The 19315-nt window shown below is 44.9% G+C and overlaps 1 protein-coding gene across 1 annotated transcript in view; it reads right to left on the bottom strand.

The window, feature by feature from the left end:
• Nucleotides 1-19315, bottom strand: part of C1H8orf76 (chromosome 1 C8orf76 homolog) — a 44634-nt gene that overhangs the window by 11873 nt on the left and 13446 nt on the right. The window contains exons 2-5 of the mRNA XM_030190210.1: nt 14784-14879; nt 13064-13207; nt 7588-8060; nt 7049-7181 (exon numbers count right to left, since the gene is read on the bottom strand). Of these exons, the coding sequence (XP_030046070.1) occupies nt 7049-7181; nt 7588-8060; nt 13064-13207; nt 14784-14879 (846 nt within the window). The remainder of the gene's footprint in view (nt 1-7048; nt 7182-7587; nt 8061-13063; nt 13208-14783; nt 14880-19315) is intronic.

Here is a 19315-nt window from a genome sequence, read left to right on the forward strand (position 1 = left end):
AACTCCCTGAGCCCATACGCCAAGCCCCCTCCCTACCCATCTTCAAATCCTTGCTCAAAGCCCACCTCTTCAATGTCGCTTTCGGCACCTAACCATTGTACCTCTATCCAGGAAATCTAGACTGCCTCAATCTTGATTGACTGCACTTTTTGTCCTTTAGATTGTAAGCTCCTTTGAGCAGGGACTGTCCTTCTTTGTTAATTGTACAGCGCTGCGCAACCTTGGTAGCGCTTTAGAAATGTTAAATAGTAGCAGTATTGAAAATAGTAAATTTTAAAAACTGGCTGTCAGGCCTCAAAGCAGCAACTAGGTTTGTGAGCCCTTGGGCCGCTGCCAAGGAGTGGCAGTGGCAGGCAAAACCACCCCAATCAGCACTGGGCTAACACACACACAAAGCAGGGACTGCAGACAGGGATAAGCAAAGCAGTAACACACTGGACAAGAACACTTGGACTGGAACACAGGAATGGAGCAAGGCTTCACCTGCACTTGACCACCCTTCCCCAGGAGTTGAGCCCCCGGGTGCAGGCGGCCGGCAGGACTTACCGGACTGGGCAGGAACTGGATACCAGCAGGAAACCCTCAACAGAGTCAAGACTACAGGCTGCCAGGCAGCCACTAAGACAGAAACACAGACAGGAGGGAGTCAGGACTACAAGCTGTCAAGCAGCCACTAATAAAGAACACAGACACAAGACAAGGAAATGCAGACCAGAAACAAGACTAGGAACTAAACAATAAAACCAAAGCTAACTACACACAAACAAACAAGAACCAGGCAAGAACTCAGAATAAAACTGGACTAGGCAGAAGTGCACAGAGCACACCCACATACCAGGGACCTTAGACAATGCAAAGGCAAACACAGAAGTTTCTAGGTGATTAATAGAGCCCCATCAGCTGCTAAAGCTCAGCTGCAGCAATCACAAGGCAACTACGGGTGCTGTTCAGGTACAAACAAGGAAAGCAATTCTGGCAGCCCGGAAGATCTGGACTGAACTGGGCTGAAGTCTGGAACGGGTGACAGTAAACAGACAGTCCATTGCAGCCACCAGGTCTGGCCACTAGAGGGCGAGGTGAGCACAGACAAGGAAATGGTCACAAACGTGACACTGGCAGGGTCTATGTGACCTGTAGCTCCCTATAAGCAGGTAGCTGGCCACATGTGGTTCAGAGTTGTGCAAATATCTGTGGCCAGCTACCTGCTTATAGGGAGCTACAGCTCACATAGACCCTGCCAGTTGCAGTTTCAGCTCCTGCAACAAAAATTGAGTATCATCAAATTTAGCACTTGCTGCTCCTTCTACCAGAATGTAACTAAGAAAATATTGCAGGACAGAGATATGGGCAGGGGGAGAGGAAATGGAGAGAAAATAGGTGCCCAGGCTAGGAAAAGGGGGGGGGGGGCAGAGAGAAATTGAGCATGCCTTAGTGGAGGGGGAGAGAGAGAGAGAGAAAACGGTTGTGCCCAGGTTGAGGAAGGGGGAGGGACAGAAAATAAAAGTGTCCAGGTGGAGGGAGAGGAAATGCTATATTCATTTTCTCTTCATTTACCCCCTCTCTTCTCACCCTCACAGAGGCATGCTCATTTTCTCTCCATTTCCCCCTCTCCTCCAACACATTCATTTTTGGAAATGGAGAGAAAATGAGTATAAAACAATCAATTATGTGGAGGGAAGAGAGGGAGAATAGAGATTGTGTGTGTTGGGAGTGAATTCACATCTGGCTACTGAAAGGATTCAAACCCTGGTGACTGAGTCAAGCCACAGCGGGTGTTGCATTCATGTTTTCTGGAAGCAGATGCTATTGGAGCATTCATGTGAAGCTAAGTGCATTTCTTTTTAGCATTGTATATATTGTTTGCAGGCTGTGCTTTTTTAATTGGCATCACTTTTGATTTTGTTTTTGCGCGTATGTGTATCGACACGTTTCTGTGTCTGACAATCATTCTGGTAGGAATTGTTTCAATGCACGAGTATTATTAGCTTAATATCTTAGGACTGAAGATTGATGCCTTGGGCATATTTCAGCTTGCTTCATTAGTGGAATTTTGCCCTAAAGTTCTGATAGTCCCTTTTCTTTGTAAAAGGAGATCTATTTTCTTTCGCTAGTGATTTGTTTGTCCTCCTTCGGCATTGCATTATTTGTAGTAGTTCTAATATGTCTTCGGTGGCAGTGCTATGCAGTGTCAACATGAATAAACATAGCTCGACTGGGAAGCAAGAATGCTGCAGTGGCAACATTCATGGCCTATAAAGGAGATGGAGTCATAACCATCACTCCATCTAGTGGCTGGATTTAGGACCACAATTGCAGAATTCCAGAAGAAGATCTGGTGCAAGGTGTGAAGACTGGACTAAAATAAGTTGAAAGGCGATATAAAATAGGAAACAAAATTTCAGGTAGTTGCAAATTAAGATCCCAGTTCCTGAAAGGGACGTTATCAATGTGGGCTACCGTTAAAACAAGCTATTTTATCACTAACTCGTGCTATTTTAGCACAGGTCCCATTTTATTCAATGAAACCTAGGGGCTCTTCTACTAAAATGCATTAAGTTTTGGGCTTAATGTGCTGTAATGCAGAATTTTAATGCACAGCAAGCCCAAAACTAACACTGCATCAAGAAGGGGCATTCCCATTATTTTTTATTGCAGATAATGTGTTAAAATTTAGATTAATGTGTATACCTACTCCCAGTTAGTGCAGAAGCACTTGGCACCTATTAGCCAGCTAGCACGTTACACTTACCATACACTAACTGGTTAATGCAGAGTTACTCCGGAACCAATTACCCCCTCCTAAATATAGGAGGGGGTAATTGGTTCCGGAGTAACTCTGCATTAACCAGTTAGTGTATGGTAAGTGTAACGTGCTAGCTGGCTAATATTTCCACGCCCACTCTCCGCCCAAGCCATGCCCTCCTGGCAGAAAAGTTTGAAAAATTCAGTAACGTGCAGTTTAACGTGTGGAATCAGGAAAACTACTGCAAAACCCTTCAACGTGGTCATATGGTAGCCTGTTTCTATGCATTAACTGTACATTAACTCCCAGATTCTATATAGGTCACCCAAAGTTGGTATAAACTAATTAGTTAATGAGCTAACCATCAATAATTGGTGTTGGCAGTTATTTGAGTTTACGCACAGATTTGCCCTGTGCCCTATTCTATAAAATGAGCACCTAAATTTTATAATGCGCAACTCAAGAGGGGTGGCCATGGGAGGGATATGGGTGAGTCAGGGGTGTTCCTTGAAATTAGGTGCGATGTTATAAAATAGGGTCATTTACACACCCAACTGCCATTAGTTGCGCGCCAGCATTTACACTAAGTTTCAGCAGGCGAAACTACCGCATCCAAAATTAGGCACAAGATCCGCACTAAGCTAGTATTCTGTAAAGGGCGCTCACCGCAGAGTTCCCTGTGCAAAATACTAGTTTAGCACAGATCTTCTTGGCACCTAACTGTGGGCACCATTTGTAGAATTCCCCCCTAAGTGATTACTCCCTTTAGTTAAAGAGCCCTGTAGTTACTACAAACCCGGGTTAACAGTAAAATAACCATCTTAACGGGTAGACCCCATTGATAATGTCCCCCTCTGCACTGGAAGACCAAATGAGCAGGAGGAAACAGCCAACCCCCCCCCCCCCCCCCAAAAAAAAAACAAACCCACCCATAAGGACTGAAAGGTAAAAGGAGCAAGCCTGCAAAGGAAAAGAAAAGGAAAATATCTACTGAACTGTATGTTCAAATACAATTTCATTAAATAAAAGAAAGGCTAGGGGAGACCCAGGACTGGTGCTAGGGTTTCTGGCACCCACCTGCAGCCTATTAGTCGATGCCCCCTACCCATTCAGGGGTGAAGGTCACTATGGCTATGCCACTACATTAGCCAGTAGCCACACCCCTTTTACCGGCCATGGTGCATATAAACAGGCATCATTGAAAATATTACACCAGTATAGGAGAAGAAAAGTAACTTTTTTTTTTCATTATAAATAATTTCTGTAAGCTGTTACAGCTCCAGTATACCCAAAATGACACAAACCAAATTAGCATACAGACCAGGAATTAGGAGAACAGTCTTGCCAAACCTGAAACAATATGTTATCAAAATCTCAGAACCTAACAAACAGATCCCTATTCAGACACTTGGCTTTGCAGTCACACATGCAAAACAGAGATAACCCCCTCTTCAAATTTTAATCTGAAATCCTAAGAAGCTAGACTCTGCATGCAGCACAATACCAGAAAAACAGAAAGAAACACATTGCTATTCATTTCAAAATAAGACAGTAGATGTAAATTCTCAAATTGGCCATATTCCAAACACTAAAATGAAAATAAAATGATTTTTTTTCTACCTTTGTTGTCTGGTGACTTTATTTTTCTGATCAAGTTGGTCCCAGTCTCTGATTCTGCTGCTCTCTATCTGTTCTCTTAACTCCGTTTCCAAGGCTTCCTTTCCATTTATTTCTTTACTTTCCTCCTTTCTTCTTCATTTTTTGCCCTATATCCATAGGTAAAAGCTGGGTCCTCCACGGATTTGACTGGAGGAGGTATAGAGTGGATCCAGCTTTTGCCTATTTTCTCCATCCATGTGTAGTTTTTCTCCTCTTTTCCCTTTCCCTTGTCTCCATTCAGTATGCATCTCCTTCCTCTTTCTTCTCTCACCTCCATCCATGTCCAGCATTTTTCCTCTCTCCCCCCTCCATCCATGTCCAGCATTTCTCCTCTCTCTCCTCCCCTCAATCCATGTGTATCTCCTCCTTTGTCTTTCCTCCCCTCCATCCATGTCCAGAATTTCTCCTCTCTCCCCTCCATCCATGTGCATCTCCTTTCTGTCTTTCCTTCCCTCCATCCCTTTCCAACATTTCTCTTCGCTTCCCTGCTCTCCACTCCATCCATGTCCAACATTTCTCCTCTCTCCACTCCCCTTCATCCATATGCATCTCCTTCCTGTATTCCCTCTCCTCCATCCATGTCCAGCATTTCTCCTGCCCTCCCCTCCATCCATCCATATCCAGAAATTCTCCTCTCTTCCCTGCCCTCCCCTCCATATTCAGCAATTTCTCCTTTCTCTCCTACCCTCCCCTCCCATCCATGTCCAGTGATTCTCCCCTCCCCTCTCATCCATGTCCAGCAATTTCTCCTCTCTCCCATGCCCTCCCCTCCCATCCCATCCATGTCCAGCGATTCTCCTCCGCCCTCCCCACCCATCCATGTCCAGTGACTTGCCCCAGCCCCACCTGCCCCCCTTTTCAGCCCCCGAGTTCCAGTTCCAACCCCAGCCCTCACCTGCCTGCCCTCTTCTCCCACAGCAGCTCTCCTTTCCTTCCTACCGCCCTACGTTTAAAACTTTCATTTTACCTCAAGTCGTAGCAGCAGCGGCGGCATTGAAAGCAGGTGGCTCGCCTCCAGCCTTCCCTTCCCCCTGTGTCCCGCCCTTGTGAAAACAGGAAATTACATCAGAGGAGGGCAGGACACTGAGAGGGAAGGGAAGGCTGGAGGCGAGCCTGCTGCTTTCACTGTTTCAGCTGTCGCTGCTGCGACTTGAGGTAAAATGAAAGTTTTAAACACAGGGCGGCAGGAAGGAAAGGAGGGCTGTTGTGGGAAGCTGAGGGCGGGCAGGTAAGGACCGAGAGCTGCCTGCAGGAACTGTGAGTCTCCCGGCGGTGGCAGTAAGCATGGCTTGTGGCGCCCTCCAGAGGTCGGCGCCCCCCTGACATGCTTACCGTGCTTATCAGGTTGCGCCAGCCCTGGGGAGACCACACCTACAGAAAGATATAAACAAAATGGAGTTGGTCCAGAGGGTGGCTAACAAACTGGTAAATGGTCTCTGTTATAAAACATGTGGGGACTTGCTCATGAACCTCAACATGCATATGCCGGAAGAGAGGCGGGAGAGAGGGGATATGATAGAGATGCTTAAATACCTCAGTGACGTTAATACACAGGAGGTGAGCCTTTTTCAAATGAAGGAAAACTCTGTAATGAGAAGGTTTAGGATGAAGTTAAGAGGAACTACACTTAGGAATAATCTAAGAAAATACTATTTCATAAAAAGAGTGGTGGATGTGTGGAATGGCCTCCCGGTGGAGGTTGTGGAGACGAGGACTGTGACAGAATTTAAGAAAACATGGGACAGGCACATGGGATCTCTTAGGTGCAAAGAAAACCTACGAGAATGGTATGGGATTTGCATTACAAGACGTATGAGGAGAGACTTGCTGACCTGAACATGTATACTCTGGAGGAAAGGAGAAACAGGAGTGATATGATACAGATGTTCAAATATTTGAAAGCTACTAATCCGCAAACGAACCTTTTCCGCAGATGCGAAGGCGGTAGAACGAGAGGACATGAAATGAGATTGAAGGGGGGCAGACTCAAGAAAAATGTCAGGAAGTATTTTTTCACAGAGAGAGTAGTGGATGCTTGGAATGCCCTCCCGCGGGAGGTGGTGGAGATGAAAACGGTAACGGAATTCAAGCATGCGTGGGATAAACATAAAGGAATCCTGTTTAGAAGGAATGGATCCTCAGGAGCTTAGCCGAGATTGGGTGGCAAGAGCCGGAAGTGGGAGGCGGGGATAGTGCTGGGCAGACTTATAAGGTCTGTGCCAGAGCCGGTGGTGGGGGGCGGGGATAGTGCTGGGCAGATTTATACGGTCTGTGCCCTAAAAAAGACAGGTACAAATCAAGGTAAGGTATACACAAAATGTGGCACATATGAGTTATCTTGTTGGGCAGACTGGATGGACCGTGCAGGTCTTTTTCTGCCGTCATCTACTATGTTACTATGTTATGTTACTTAGGAAAAGGAGGAGCTAGTGGTTATTGAGGAACGGCAGACTGGATGGGCCATTTGGCCCTTATCTGCTGTCATGATTCTGTGTTTCTGTATGAAACTACTTTTGAGAATCTTCAAAATTAAAACTGAGCACATCAGCAACTTGAAACATTTATTCAATTTAACCAAAATAACATTTAAACTGAAGTGCTACACAAGCACACAAATTGGAAAACATGCACACAAGCCCCACTCACCTCAGTAATCCAGCTCAATGTTTCCTCATGTAATGCAAGGCTTTTTAAATTTTCCTCAATTTCCTGCTGAGTCTTTATGTTGTTCTCCAAAACAAATGAAGCCTGCTGGGACTGCATAAACTGTAGTAAGAGCCTGGGAATAAAAACTCTTTGTGAAAAAAACATACAAAAGTGATTTTATGAAGAAATGCTGCTGTGAGGTGTATTTTCAAGCACTTGGACTTACAAAGTTCCATAGTAACCTATAGAAATTTGTAAGTCTAAGGGCTTTGAAAGTGAGCCTGTGTGTGTCATTTTGAATAAACACTAAAATATCAAATCAGCATGCACCCTAGAGTATGGAAAGAACTCAAGCATGAAATTGCTGAACTGCTGTTAATGATCTGTAACCTGTCATTAAAATCATCCGTAGTACCTGAAGATTGAAGGGTGACCAATGTAACACCAATTATTAAAAAGGGTTCCGGGGTGATCTGGGAAATTAAACTATTATAAAGAATAAAATTACGGAACACATATTAATGCAATTGTTTTCTTACCTGGATCTCACAAATGAAGCACATGCAATTATCTCTATTTCTTTCCTATTTTCCTGTGTCCGTAATCCATATACAAAAGGCTTTGTTCCATCTTGTGTTGTGCCACTGAAGTCTTTCTGACCTCCAGTTTGGTCATCTTTAAGGAATGATGCTGTCCTGCCATTTTGCTCTGCAGAATAATTACTGCAGGACGGTTCCCTCATAGTTGGTGCTTTGTGACACTGTACTAATGAGCCTCCATAATTTCTCAGGCCTTCACCTGGGGTCTGCTGGACAGAAGAGGTGGAGACAGTCTGTGCAAGGTTGATGTACGCTTCTGCAAGTTTCTTCCAGTGAGACGGATTAAAAGGATGTAAAGAAACCAGCTGTTGCAGGCAGGATATGGCCTTCTGCCACTTTGACAGACTGCTGTGTATTGCAATCTGGAGGTTAAGCACTGCTGTTAAATGATCAATGTTCATGACTCTGTTTCTCTAAAATGAAAGGGAAAATAAGTAGTCAAGATATTTTTAAAGAAACAAAATTATTTTCTCTTCCAGAGACATAGGAGCAGTAGGACCTGAATTGAGGTTGCAGGGAGGTAGATATAGGAATTAAGTCAGGAAATCCTTTTTCACAGAGATGGTAGGTGGATGCCTGGAACATCATTTCAGGAAAAGTAGTAGAGTCAAAAACTGTAAGCAAAGTCAAAAATATTGAATAGACACATGAGATGCCTAAATAGAGAGAGGATGGAAACACAACACGGCTGTTGAGGTGTAATGCTGGGTAAGAGTAACATAACATATATAACATAGTAAATGACGGCAGATAAAGACCTGCATGGTCCATCCGGTCTGCCCAACAAGACAGTGGGAACTAAGGCCGAAGCTGGACAGACTTCTACAGTTTGTGTCCCACAAATGGTAAAAGACTGAAAGAAGATTCACCAAATCCAGCATGAGGGAACTAAGGCTGATGCTAGATATACTTCTACAGTCTGTACTATGCAAATGGCAAAAGACACGTGCTTTGGCAACTCCAGTGTTGTAGATCACTTTATTGTCACGTGTTGCAAGTGATGGTACCAGGGGCGTAGCCAGACCTTGAGGTGGGAGGGGGCCAGAGCCCGAGGTGGGGGGCACATTTTGGTCTGCTGCTGCTCCCCGCCCCGCCACCCACCTTGTTGGACACACTGGATGGGCTGTGCAGGTCTTTATGTGCCATCATTTACTGTATTACTGTGAATTACCTATAGGAAAAGGGAAGGGAAAGGGAAATGGGACTTGATATACTGCCTTTCTGAGGTTTTTGCAACTACATTCAAAGCGGTTTACATGTATTCAGGTACTTATTTTGTACCAGGGGCAATGGAGGGTTAAGTGACTTGCCCAGGGTCACAAGGAGCTGCAGTGGGAACTGAACTCAGTTCCCCAGGATCAGAGTCCACTGCACTAACCACTAGGCTATTCCTCCACTCCACTCTACTGGTATAGGGCTATACCAGTAGATTCCAAACCTGTCTTGAGGACTGCAGCCAGTCAAGTTTTCAGGATACACACAATGAATAGTAATGAAATAAATGTGCATGCAATGGAGCCACTGTGCATAATCTGTAAACCTGACTGGTTGAGGGTCCTACAGGACAGGTCTGGAAACCACTGGTCTATACCACTTTATTTTTACTTGCTGTGGACATAAGCAAGTGATCCAATAGTTAGTGTCCTATACTGCCTAGGCTGATTTCTTGGCTCAGGCTGGGAATTTTGCTTGAATAGTGCCAAAAGCCTTTTGAGAGAGATTAAGACGAAATGCTGATAGAATGGCAACAACACTGAAAAAAAAGCAGCAACAGACGTTGCACTGAGGAGCTCTCTACTTTCCTGCACAATCAAGGTCACAAGTCAGTCCAAAGGGACTGGATTCAGCTCACACCTTTCTCAGTAGTTCAAGCTGAATTACATTCAGGTACATTCAGTACTTTCCTGAATCCATTGGATTTATAATCTAAGTTTATGCCTAAGGCAAACAAGGGTTAAGTGACTTGCCCATGAGCATAAGAAGCAGCTGGCTGCTCCAACCAGCAACCTACTCCTCCACAGCCATGTATAGCTTTCTGGGCAAGACAAATACACGTGATGACTTAAAAATAAAAACACAAGTGAAGGGAACTGTTGGGATGGATATTTAAAGAATGAAAGGAAATAAAAGCAGCAAGTAGCACTGACATATTTTAGAGAAGACATAAAGAAGAGACCTGACAATAGTTTTCTTCAGATTGGATTAGTACTGCTCCATCTGTCCTTGACTATGAAGCTACAGGAGGTAACTAAACTCTGAATTTTCAAAGCCCCCATGGGCCTCGGTACCACCCACAGTGCACTTTACAATCCATGTTCCTTCAACAAGGACAAACAAATTATAAACTCTGCTGCACTAAACAGATTAATTTTAAAGTTAAGTTAAAAAAGGCTCCAGTGACCATTATATTCTATCCAAAGTGAACACATGTTTACTGTCAACTATGTAATGCACCATGTTTTGCAAGCAATATGGAAAAATTAGTTTATTACCTGATAATTTTCTTTTCTTTAGTCCCAAAGGATCAGTCCAGACAAATGTGTTGTGACCATCCGCTTGCAGGTGGAGAAAGAGAACTCTGAGTTGTGCCTCATAAGCTCCTGCACTTTGCACCCAAGCCAGTATTTGATAACAAAGCAGAGACAGAATGACTTCCCGAGAAACAAATCCAGCCTCTAGACAGAAAAAGAAGTATGAAATAAAGGGCAAAACTCGTGCCTTAGAAGTAACGGAACAAGAACAATACAAACACCCGAAATTACATAGAACCTGGAAAAACTGAAACCATCACAGAAGGGCGAGCTCTGGATTGATCCTTTGGGACTAAAGGAAAGAATATTATCAGGTAATTAACTAATTTTTCCTTCCATTACATCCCAAGGATCAGTCCAGACAAATGGGATGTACAAAGTAATCCTTAAGAGGTGATGGACTGATATCCCTGCAGCGAGAACCATGGCCCCGAAGGAAGAATCTGCTTGCGCATACATATCCAAACAGTAATGCTTAACAAAGGAATGAGAAGACGACCACGTCGCTGACCAACAGATCTCTGCCAACGAAGCTGCCCTAGACTCTGCCAAAAAAGTCACCAAAACCTGATAGAATGAGCATTGACGTACATGGAAACAGATCTACCCCTCAGAATTTAAGCCAAAGAAATAGCCTCCTTAAGCCATCGAGCCACTGTCACTATGTAGGCCAGTAAACCCTTCCGGGGTCCCGCAAAGAGAACAAAAAGATGATCAGACTGCCTGAAATTGTTGGTAGCGGTAAGATAGCGCACAAGATAAAGCCACATACGTACAAGGAGTGAACCTCGACCCCATCATTGCGACGGCTGCGAAGAGGGAGAGGTTCTTGAAGAAACAGAAAAGGGCTTCTTGCCTCCTCAAAAGGAAGACTGAGTCTGAGGAAAACGAAGTTTTTGAGCAGAAGCACTAGCTTTCCCTGGTCTATACCTCCATGTTTCTTGAGAACGAGACTTAGCTGCCCGGAGATTAGGCTTAGGCTTGTCCTCTGGTAGCCGCTGGACCTTGGAGTCTCCCCTGAGGTCTTTAATGATCTTCTCCAAATCTGCACCAAAGAGCAGTTTTCCCTGAAAGGACAACTTCGCCAGACAAAATTGTCACAACACCAATGCCGTTCCCGCGGTCGAACATGGTGCGTCTGGTGCATGCGACCGCAATGGCACTTACCTCTGGACGCGGGGAGCTCAACGCATGTACCTCCTCTTTTCCTGGGTGCATCTTCTGGGCTGCAGCGCACGAGGTTCCTCCCCTTGTGAGGGCGCATCTTTCGGTGATGTCAGATGCCGTCACCTCTTAGGGGAGAGCCAGACTGGGTCTCAGTGCCTCAGCTACTACTCTGTAGGTAAACACTGGTGCGTTTGTCTCTTTATCTTTTGCCTGCCTGAACCTGTTAGCTTGAATCTGTAAGCCTGAACCTGACCTCTGACAGCCGCCTGCCTGAACCTGATTCTGACTTCTGACAGCCGCCTGCCTGAACCTGATTCTGATAGCCGTCTGCCTGAACCTGTAAGCCTAAGCCTGAACCTGACTCTGACTTCTGACAGCCGCCTGCCTGAACCTGATTCTGATAGCCGTCTGCCTGAACCTGTAAGCTCGAACCCAACCCTGACTTCTGAGAGACGCCAGCCTGAACCTGACACTATCCATTGTTGCTGCTCATCTGTACCGTACTGCCATTCCTGAACGCTGCTCTCTGGCAGAGGTTGTAGCCTTGTCTTGTTCCTCTGCCAGTTGGACCTCCAACCTGCTCCTGGTACAGTTCCAAGTAGTCTCTTCTTGCCCAGATCCTATTCAAGTCCTGTCGGCCGCCAGCACCCAGGGTCTCAACCGCTGGAGAACAGCAGTCATCACAGGTGAAGCACTGGGCTTTCCAACTGCTGCTTCTGGAACTGAACTCACACCACCTGGCCTGGTACCCCTGGTCCCAGAACAGCACAAGGGTTCACAACCGGTGGCAGTCAATGCGACAGTCAAAACAACGTGGCAGAGATTTGGATGCCACATCAGCGGCCCAACGCCTCAACCATGGCCAGCGTTGCGCCGAAATGGCCAAGGTCATGCCCTTAGCTGGAAGTTCTGTGTCTTCAGCCTGTCTCTGGGCCAGCACGTTGCTGCAGCCTGCAGCAGCTGATCTGATTCTGCAAGCGGGAAGCCGATTCTCTTTGCGTGGTATGAATCATCCTGACGTCCTGCACATAGGAACGTGCAGGACATCAGGACGATTCTTACCACGCAAAGAGAATCGGCTTCCCGCTTGCAGAATCAGATCAGCTGCTGCAGCAGTCTGCAGCAACGCGCCGACCCAGAGACGGGCTGAAGAATCTTCAGTGAAGACACAGAACTTCGGCTGGCAGGGATTGGGGACCCCCGCCAGCACAGGTACTCGACGGCGATGGGGGAGGGTTGGCGGCGATGGCGGAGGGGTCAAAGATGGCGTCGGCGGGGGGGGGGGGGGGGGAATGTGCCCCCTCACCTTGGGCTCTGGCCCCCCTCCCGCCGAAGTCTGGCTACGCCCCTGATTTGCAGCTCCACACATCGCCTCCATCACATGCCCAAGCCCTGTTAATCTGTTGTCATGAACCTGGGAAATGGATTTTTGGATTTAGCACAGGCCTTTTTTCAATTGTAGCTTAAAATGACTTACATTCAGGTACAGTAGGCATTTTTCTCTCATTGGAGGGCTCACAATCTGAATTTGTACCTGAGGCAATGGAGGGTTCAGTGACTTGCCCAAGATCATAATGAGTGACAATGGGATTTGAACCTGGCTTCCCTGGTTCTCAGCCTGTTGCTCTAACCAGGATACTCCTCCACCTGGGTGTCTTTATTTCAGCACTCCCAGAGAACAGTACACATTTTCTCTTAAGGCTATTGGACATACTAACCAGTTTCTGTGCAATTCCTAAAGCTTCCTCGTGCCTTCCTAAGTGAAGCAAACAGCGAGCCTGACTCTCTTGGACATCTCTTTTCATGGCAGTGTTAGAAACAGGCAAGAGCAGCAAGCAGCTTGAATATTCCTGAAGTGCCTTCTGAAAATAAAGAAGACATTGAATAATGCATGCACAAATGACACAGAAAAAAAAAGACTGCATAATCATAACCTGCAAACACAATCCATGGGCAGAAAACAACAAAATGGAAAATTAATTCTTTCAGTACTTCTGATTAAGATTACGGTAGCAATTCTATAAATTGTGCCTTATTTTAGGTACCACAAAGAGGCGTGCTTAGTGCCAGTTCTATAACAGCTTAAGGGCATGCCTAAGCCAATACAGAATATTAACATAAAGTTGTGTTCGCGCACTGTTAGGCGCATCTACTTAAAACAGGTCAATAACTTGTGTAAATGGGTATGCCCTAGTGCACCATTCAATGTGTGCAAGTGATAGTATTTTAAGGATAGGGAAAGGAAAGAATAGGGATTTGATACACCGCCTTTTTGTGGTTACCGTCAAAGCGGCTTACATATTATATACAGGTACCTATTTTGTACCTAGGACAATGGAGGGTTAAGTGACTTGCCCAGAGATACAAGGAGCTGCAGTGGGAATTGAACCTGGTTCCCCGGGTTCTTAGGCCACTGTACTAACCATTAGGCTATTCTTCCACATCGTATGGCAGAGCCCCCATTAGCCCCAACTGTCATGGGGGCTCACTGTGTATGCCCCCCATGACAGTTGCGCACTGAGGCACACCATAAACAGAATAGCACCTAACATTTAGAAACATAGATACTAAACTAAAACTACTAGGCTGTTCCTCTGCTCTGCGTGGATGTCAGTGTTGCCAATGTCAAAGAATGCTGCCATACAGATGTCCATGTGAGATGGATGTCCGTTTGGGACGTTCTGACATGGACATCCCTATTCTGATTCGGACATCCTTTTGAAAATGCCCCTCCATGCCACAGTCTGACATTTCTTTTGATAGAACTCAACCTGTTTTCCATAAATAGATAATGCAGAATAGGAAGCCATAAAACTGGTCAGAGAAAAATAAGAATCTTAGAAATGTGTCTCTTTAACAAAAGAGCTATAGGCAGAAGGAAAAAAAACTCTGAAGCTTTTTTTCTCCACTATAAACTTCTGTCCACTTATTTTTCTCTCCCGCTAAACAGCTGGGAATTAGATTAGAATGCTCAAGGTAACAAAGAACCTGCACTACCAAACCGTCAGCATCATAAAACAGAAACTCATCATCTGAGTGAAAACTAGCACAGAAAAGCCAATGTCTGCAGCTGTATAACCACCTATTCTAGTGAAACATCTGAACTAGCAAACGATCAAAACACAGCTGGGTATAATGATGATCATGACACCTTTTTTCTGGACTAGATTCCATATGTTCAAACAACATGAAGGGGTCCGCTATGCAGGCATTTATTACTCTTACTAGAAAAAGAGAAGTGGGGAACAGGTTTTTTTCATAAATGTTAACATAATTTTATAACCAGATTAGTTGATGACCAATTATGAACAGAAATAAAATTGACAAAAGGTCTTATGAATAAGATGCATTTCCAGCTCCTAGGCTGCGCAGCAAAATCTTGTACTACAATCCTGCACAGATACAAATGAAATGGAAAAAATAAAACTAAAAAAATACCTTAAAATTTTGTTGTCTGTATGCCAAATCCCCGCTGAATTTTTTAGTCGTCAGAACCTCAGCATAATCCTCACTCCTTATTTCCCTGCAAAACCACTGCAAAGAAGTAAGACTATGATTAATCCAAAGGTATTTCAGAAGATGCAATAAACAACCAAGCAGATCAGCAGCAAAACAGAGCATTTAGAATGGAAAATGCACAGAAACCCCTTCTACACCCTGCATAGTAGATTTTTATTCCATCCCCCACAACACATACAGAAATATACAACTAGTGTTTCCTACATGATTTTCTGAAATTCTTGCACTTATATTAAAGGATTAAAGAGTGAAATGTTTATTTTTCTGATGTTGTTTCCCATCTTGACCCCCCCCCCCACCCCTTCTGCTGCTGATTTTTCTCTATAAACTGCTAAATGCCCAACCTTCGATACTCAGTGCTATTTAACCAGTCAGAAACAACCACTGACTCAGGCCCATGCCGATGCGGTAAGCGGGGTAAGCACCGCAGGAGGGCGCTCACCTCTGGAGGGCGCCGCCGCAGTGCTTACCCTCGCCCCGCGATGCCGAGGTCTTTAAATCTTTTACTTGCAGTCGCAGCAGCGTCTGTGAAAATGGAGCGCTGCCGACGTCTCCCTTCCCTTCCCTGACATCAGAAGAAGGCGGGACACTGAGGGAACCAAGAGCGCGAAGGGAAGGGAGACGTCGGCAGCACTCCGTTTTCACAGACGCTGCTGCGACTGCAAGTAAAAGATTTAAAGGCCCCCAGGGCGCGCAGCGATCATCTTCACGGGGGGAGGGGGGGGAGAGGGGATCGCCTACTGTTCTTCTGCGGGGGAGGGGGGGGCGCGCCAACATTTCGTCTGCGGGGGGCGGCACAGACCCTTGGCACGGGCCTGCACTGACTGGTTAAATAGTGTTTTTGTGGCTCTAAATATCCAGCAGATTATCTCCTGTTCACAGTTAGCAACTTATCCAGTTAGGCACTGATATTGTAGAACTGTAAATAAAAAAACACTAGCCTGTGCTCAATTTAATTGTTTATTGATATATCAATATTTGAGAACATACAAGGCTTAATGGTAAACCAGGTATGTTCTAAATTCTGGAGAGAGGCCAGTTCCTTATATATTTGGCATCTTGAACACAAAAGGATCAAAAGAATACATACAAAGATTTATTATTACAGGAGCACAGGTTAGTTTACTGAGGTTTATCATCTCTGTGATAGTCTCCTTCACCTCTTGACCATCAGATTATCCATAATATATTGGAGTCATAAATTGCTCCCAAATTAAGATACAGATGACTTACAATGTTCTTCTATTCCTAAAGGTCCCTAGGTCACTTAACACTCCAATCACTCTGTTCTTTATAGTTAAACACTGAAGTAATACACATTCAGAAAGTGGTCATACTTACTAATTTCTAACCTATTAAAATATATTTTTAAGGTAGAATATTTTCCACAATATCCAGTACCTAACCAGATTAAGTTTATCGCTTAAGTCTGACTGCATAAAAAGCAGTCCTATCTTTAACCATTAACAAATTAACCGGTTAAAACTTTTTAGCGGCCATAAACCCTTCTGGATATTCAACACCGGTGGCCGGATATGGCCCGACATTGAATATCTGTGTTTAATGCTAGCAGCGGACAGCAAAAGTACCGACCGCTGCTGGCTGACTATTGGGCTCCCAGTTCCTTTTTTAAGATTAGTTAATTAAAACTGCCCCTTCATCAATTAATCTTTCCTTCACAGTCTCACTGTTTTAGTGCTAGGGTCTGTTATTGGTTTTTGTCTGTGAATCCTTTCTTTCGTAACTAGACCATGAACTCCAAGGCATAGTATATAATAGTAGTAGTAATAATAATGATAAACATGTTCACAAAATTCTAAAGTCTAAGTGAAGTGGAGGTACTGTAATTAAAGCTAGTAATACTTGAGCAATTCCAGTCATCAAACAGTCTGCTGAAACTGTAGACTGGACTCAAGTTGATTTAGATAAACTTGATCAAAGAACCAGGAAACTGATGACAAATAAATCATGCCCTACACCCACAAAGTGACATTGATAAATTATAGATACAACCAGAGTCAAAGGGGGCAGAGGCCTGTTACAAGTGAAGCAAACTGCGGAAGAAAAAAAAGCATGACCTGAATGATCGTATTACAAAAAGCAGAGTCGATGTTAAATGAAGCTTGCAAAGAAAATTTGCTGAAAACATCAGAATCAAAAATAGAATATAAAAAGAAATAGAATGCAGGTTCAACAATTTGAAAGACAAACTAATACTTAAAAGGTATTGATGAAAAATATGACAAAAGCTATTATGGTAATGGATGAAAAAAAAAAGTGAAGGAATGATCTTAGCCAAGAAAAAAAGCATTACAAACAAATGTTATATAAGAGAGAAAAAATTTCAAATGACAGCAAATGCCAATTATGCAACGCCAAAGATGAATGGGGCGTAGCCAGCCTTCCGTGGGAGAGGGGTCCGAGCCCGGGGGGAGGGGGCACATTTTAGCCCTCCCCCCGGCGCCGCCCCCCCACCGCCGACATTGCCGCCCCCCCTCCCGCCGCGAACCCGCCGCCGCTGCAGCCTACCTTTACTTTTGCTGGCGGGGGATCCCACTCCCCGCCAGCCGATGTCTTCTTCTTAGTCGCTTCCCGCTCTTCAATTTGTTTGCTGACGTCCTGCACGTTGTACGTGCAGGACGTCAGACTCAGAGAACAGAACTGTTCTCTGAGTCTGACGTCCTGCACGTATAATTACGTGCAGGACGTCAGCAAACAAATTGAAGTGCAGGAAGGACTGAGAAGACGTCGGCTGGCGGGGAGTGGGATCCCCCGCCAGCAAAAGTAAAGGTAGGCGGCGGCGGGGGCGGGTTCGCCGGGAGGGGGGTCCTGGGGTGAATCTGCGGGGGCCCCGGCCCCCTCAGGCCCCACGTAGCTACGCCACTGCTGTAGACCATCTAATCAGTTAAATGGATCAGTGGGAATGGGTCACAACCAAAAACAAAGAAGTACACCAAAATGGTAAAATTGATTTGTAATGTGAATATGGGCGGGCCCAGAGCCTTGATAAATGAAGCCACACAACGGGTTAAACACAAAAATGATATTTTATTACAGGTGCCAGGAAAAGAATCCTGTTTGGTTCACAGGTATGCAAGAACGACATTAAACTATGTTTATGTTTATTGTGGTTGATATACCCCTTTCTTTACCAATAAAAACAAGGCAGTTTACAATAAAATCACATAGCGAAGGTAGTTACCTGTAGCAGGTATTCTCCAAGGCCAGCAGGTCTTATATTCTCACAAATGGGTAATGCGGATCTACGTTGCTGGTCTGGAGCTTGTAACAAACTTAGAAAAAATAGGCCTTTGAGCGTGAGACACGCTCCATCGTGTGAGAGTGCAGGACCAAGCAGTACAGTATAAAGCATAATAAAAAGGAGACAACTCCAAGGGGAGGTAGGAGAGTATGTGAGAATATAAGGTCTGCTGTACTCAGAGAATACCTGCTACAGGTAAGTACTTTTGCATTCTCCGAGGACAAGCAGGCCTATAATTCTAATAAATGGGAATCCCTAGCTACCAGACTCACCAAAATCAATAGCCAGTGGTTAACTGGACCTTGCAATGGCGAGGGCAAAAAAGTAATTAACCTGAAACTATATACAACTGGTTGAGAGTGCAGCTTGGAACAGAAAAAGATGGACCTAGGGAGAGTGAAGTTGGACTCTAGACCCCAAACAAATTCTGCAGCACTGTCTATCCAAACCAATTGTCACATCGGGTATCCTGTTCAAGGCAGTAATGAGATGTGAATGGGTGGACTGAAGAATATGTTGCACCCTTGGAAATTTCTTCAACGGAGGCTGACCTCAAGTGGGCTACTGACGCAGCCATGGCTTTGACACTGTGAGGCCTGACATGACCCTCAAGGGTCAGCCAAGCCTGGACATAAGTGAAAGAAATGCAATCTGCTAGCCAATAGGAAATGTTGCATTTCCCAATTGCGACCCCTATCCTATTGGGATCAAAAGAAACAGAAAGTTGGGTGGACTGTCTGTAGGGCCTAGTCTGTTCCATGTAAAAGGCCAGTGCTTGCTTGCAGTCCAAAGTGTGCAGTGTGCTTTTGCCAAGATGAGCATGAAGTTTTGGGAAGAATGTTGGCAAGACAACTGACTGGTTCAGATGGAACTCCAACACAACTTTAGGAAAGAACTTAGGGTGCATGCGGAGGACTACTCTGCTATGATGAAACTTCATATAAGGTGCATTCACCACTAAGGCCTGAAGCTCATTGATCCTGCAAGCTGAATAGCCACCAAAAATATGACCTTCCAGGTCAAGTACTTCAGATGACAGGTATCAAGTGACTCAAAAGGAGCTTTCACCAGTTAGGTGAGAATGACGTTGAGGTCCCATGACACAGATGGAGGTTTGAGAAGGGGCTTTGTCAACAGCAAATCTCTCATGAAGCAAACAACTAGAGGATGTCCAGAGATGGGCTTACCC

This window comes from Microcaecilia unicolor, chromosome 1 (genome assembly GCF_901765095.1).
Source record: "Microcaecilia unicolor chromosome 1, aMicUni1.1, whole genome shotgun sequence".
NCBI lineage: Eukaryota > Metazoa > Chordata > Amphibia > Gymnophiona > Siphonopidae > Microcaecilia > Microcaecilia unicolor.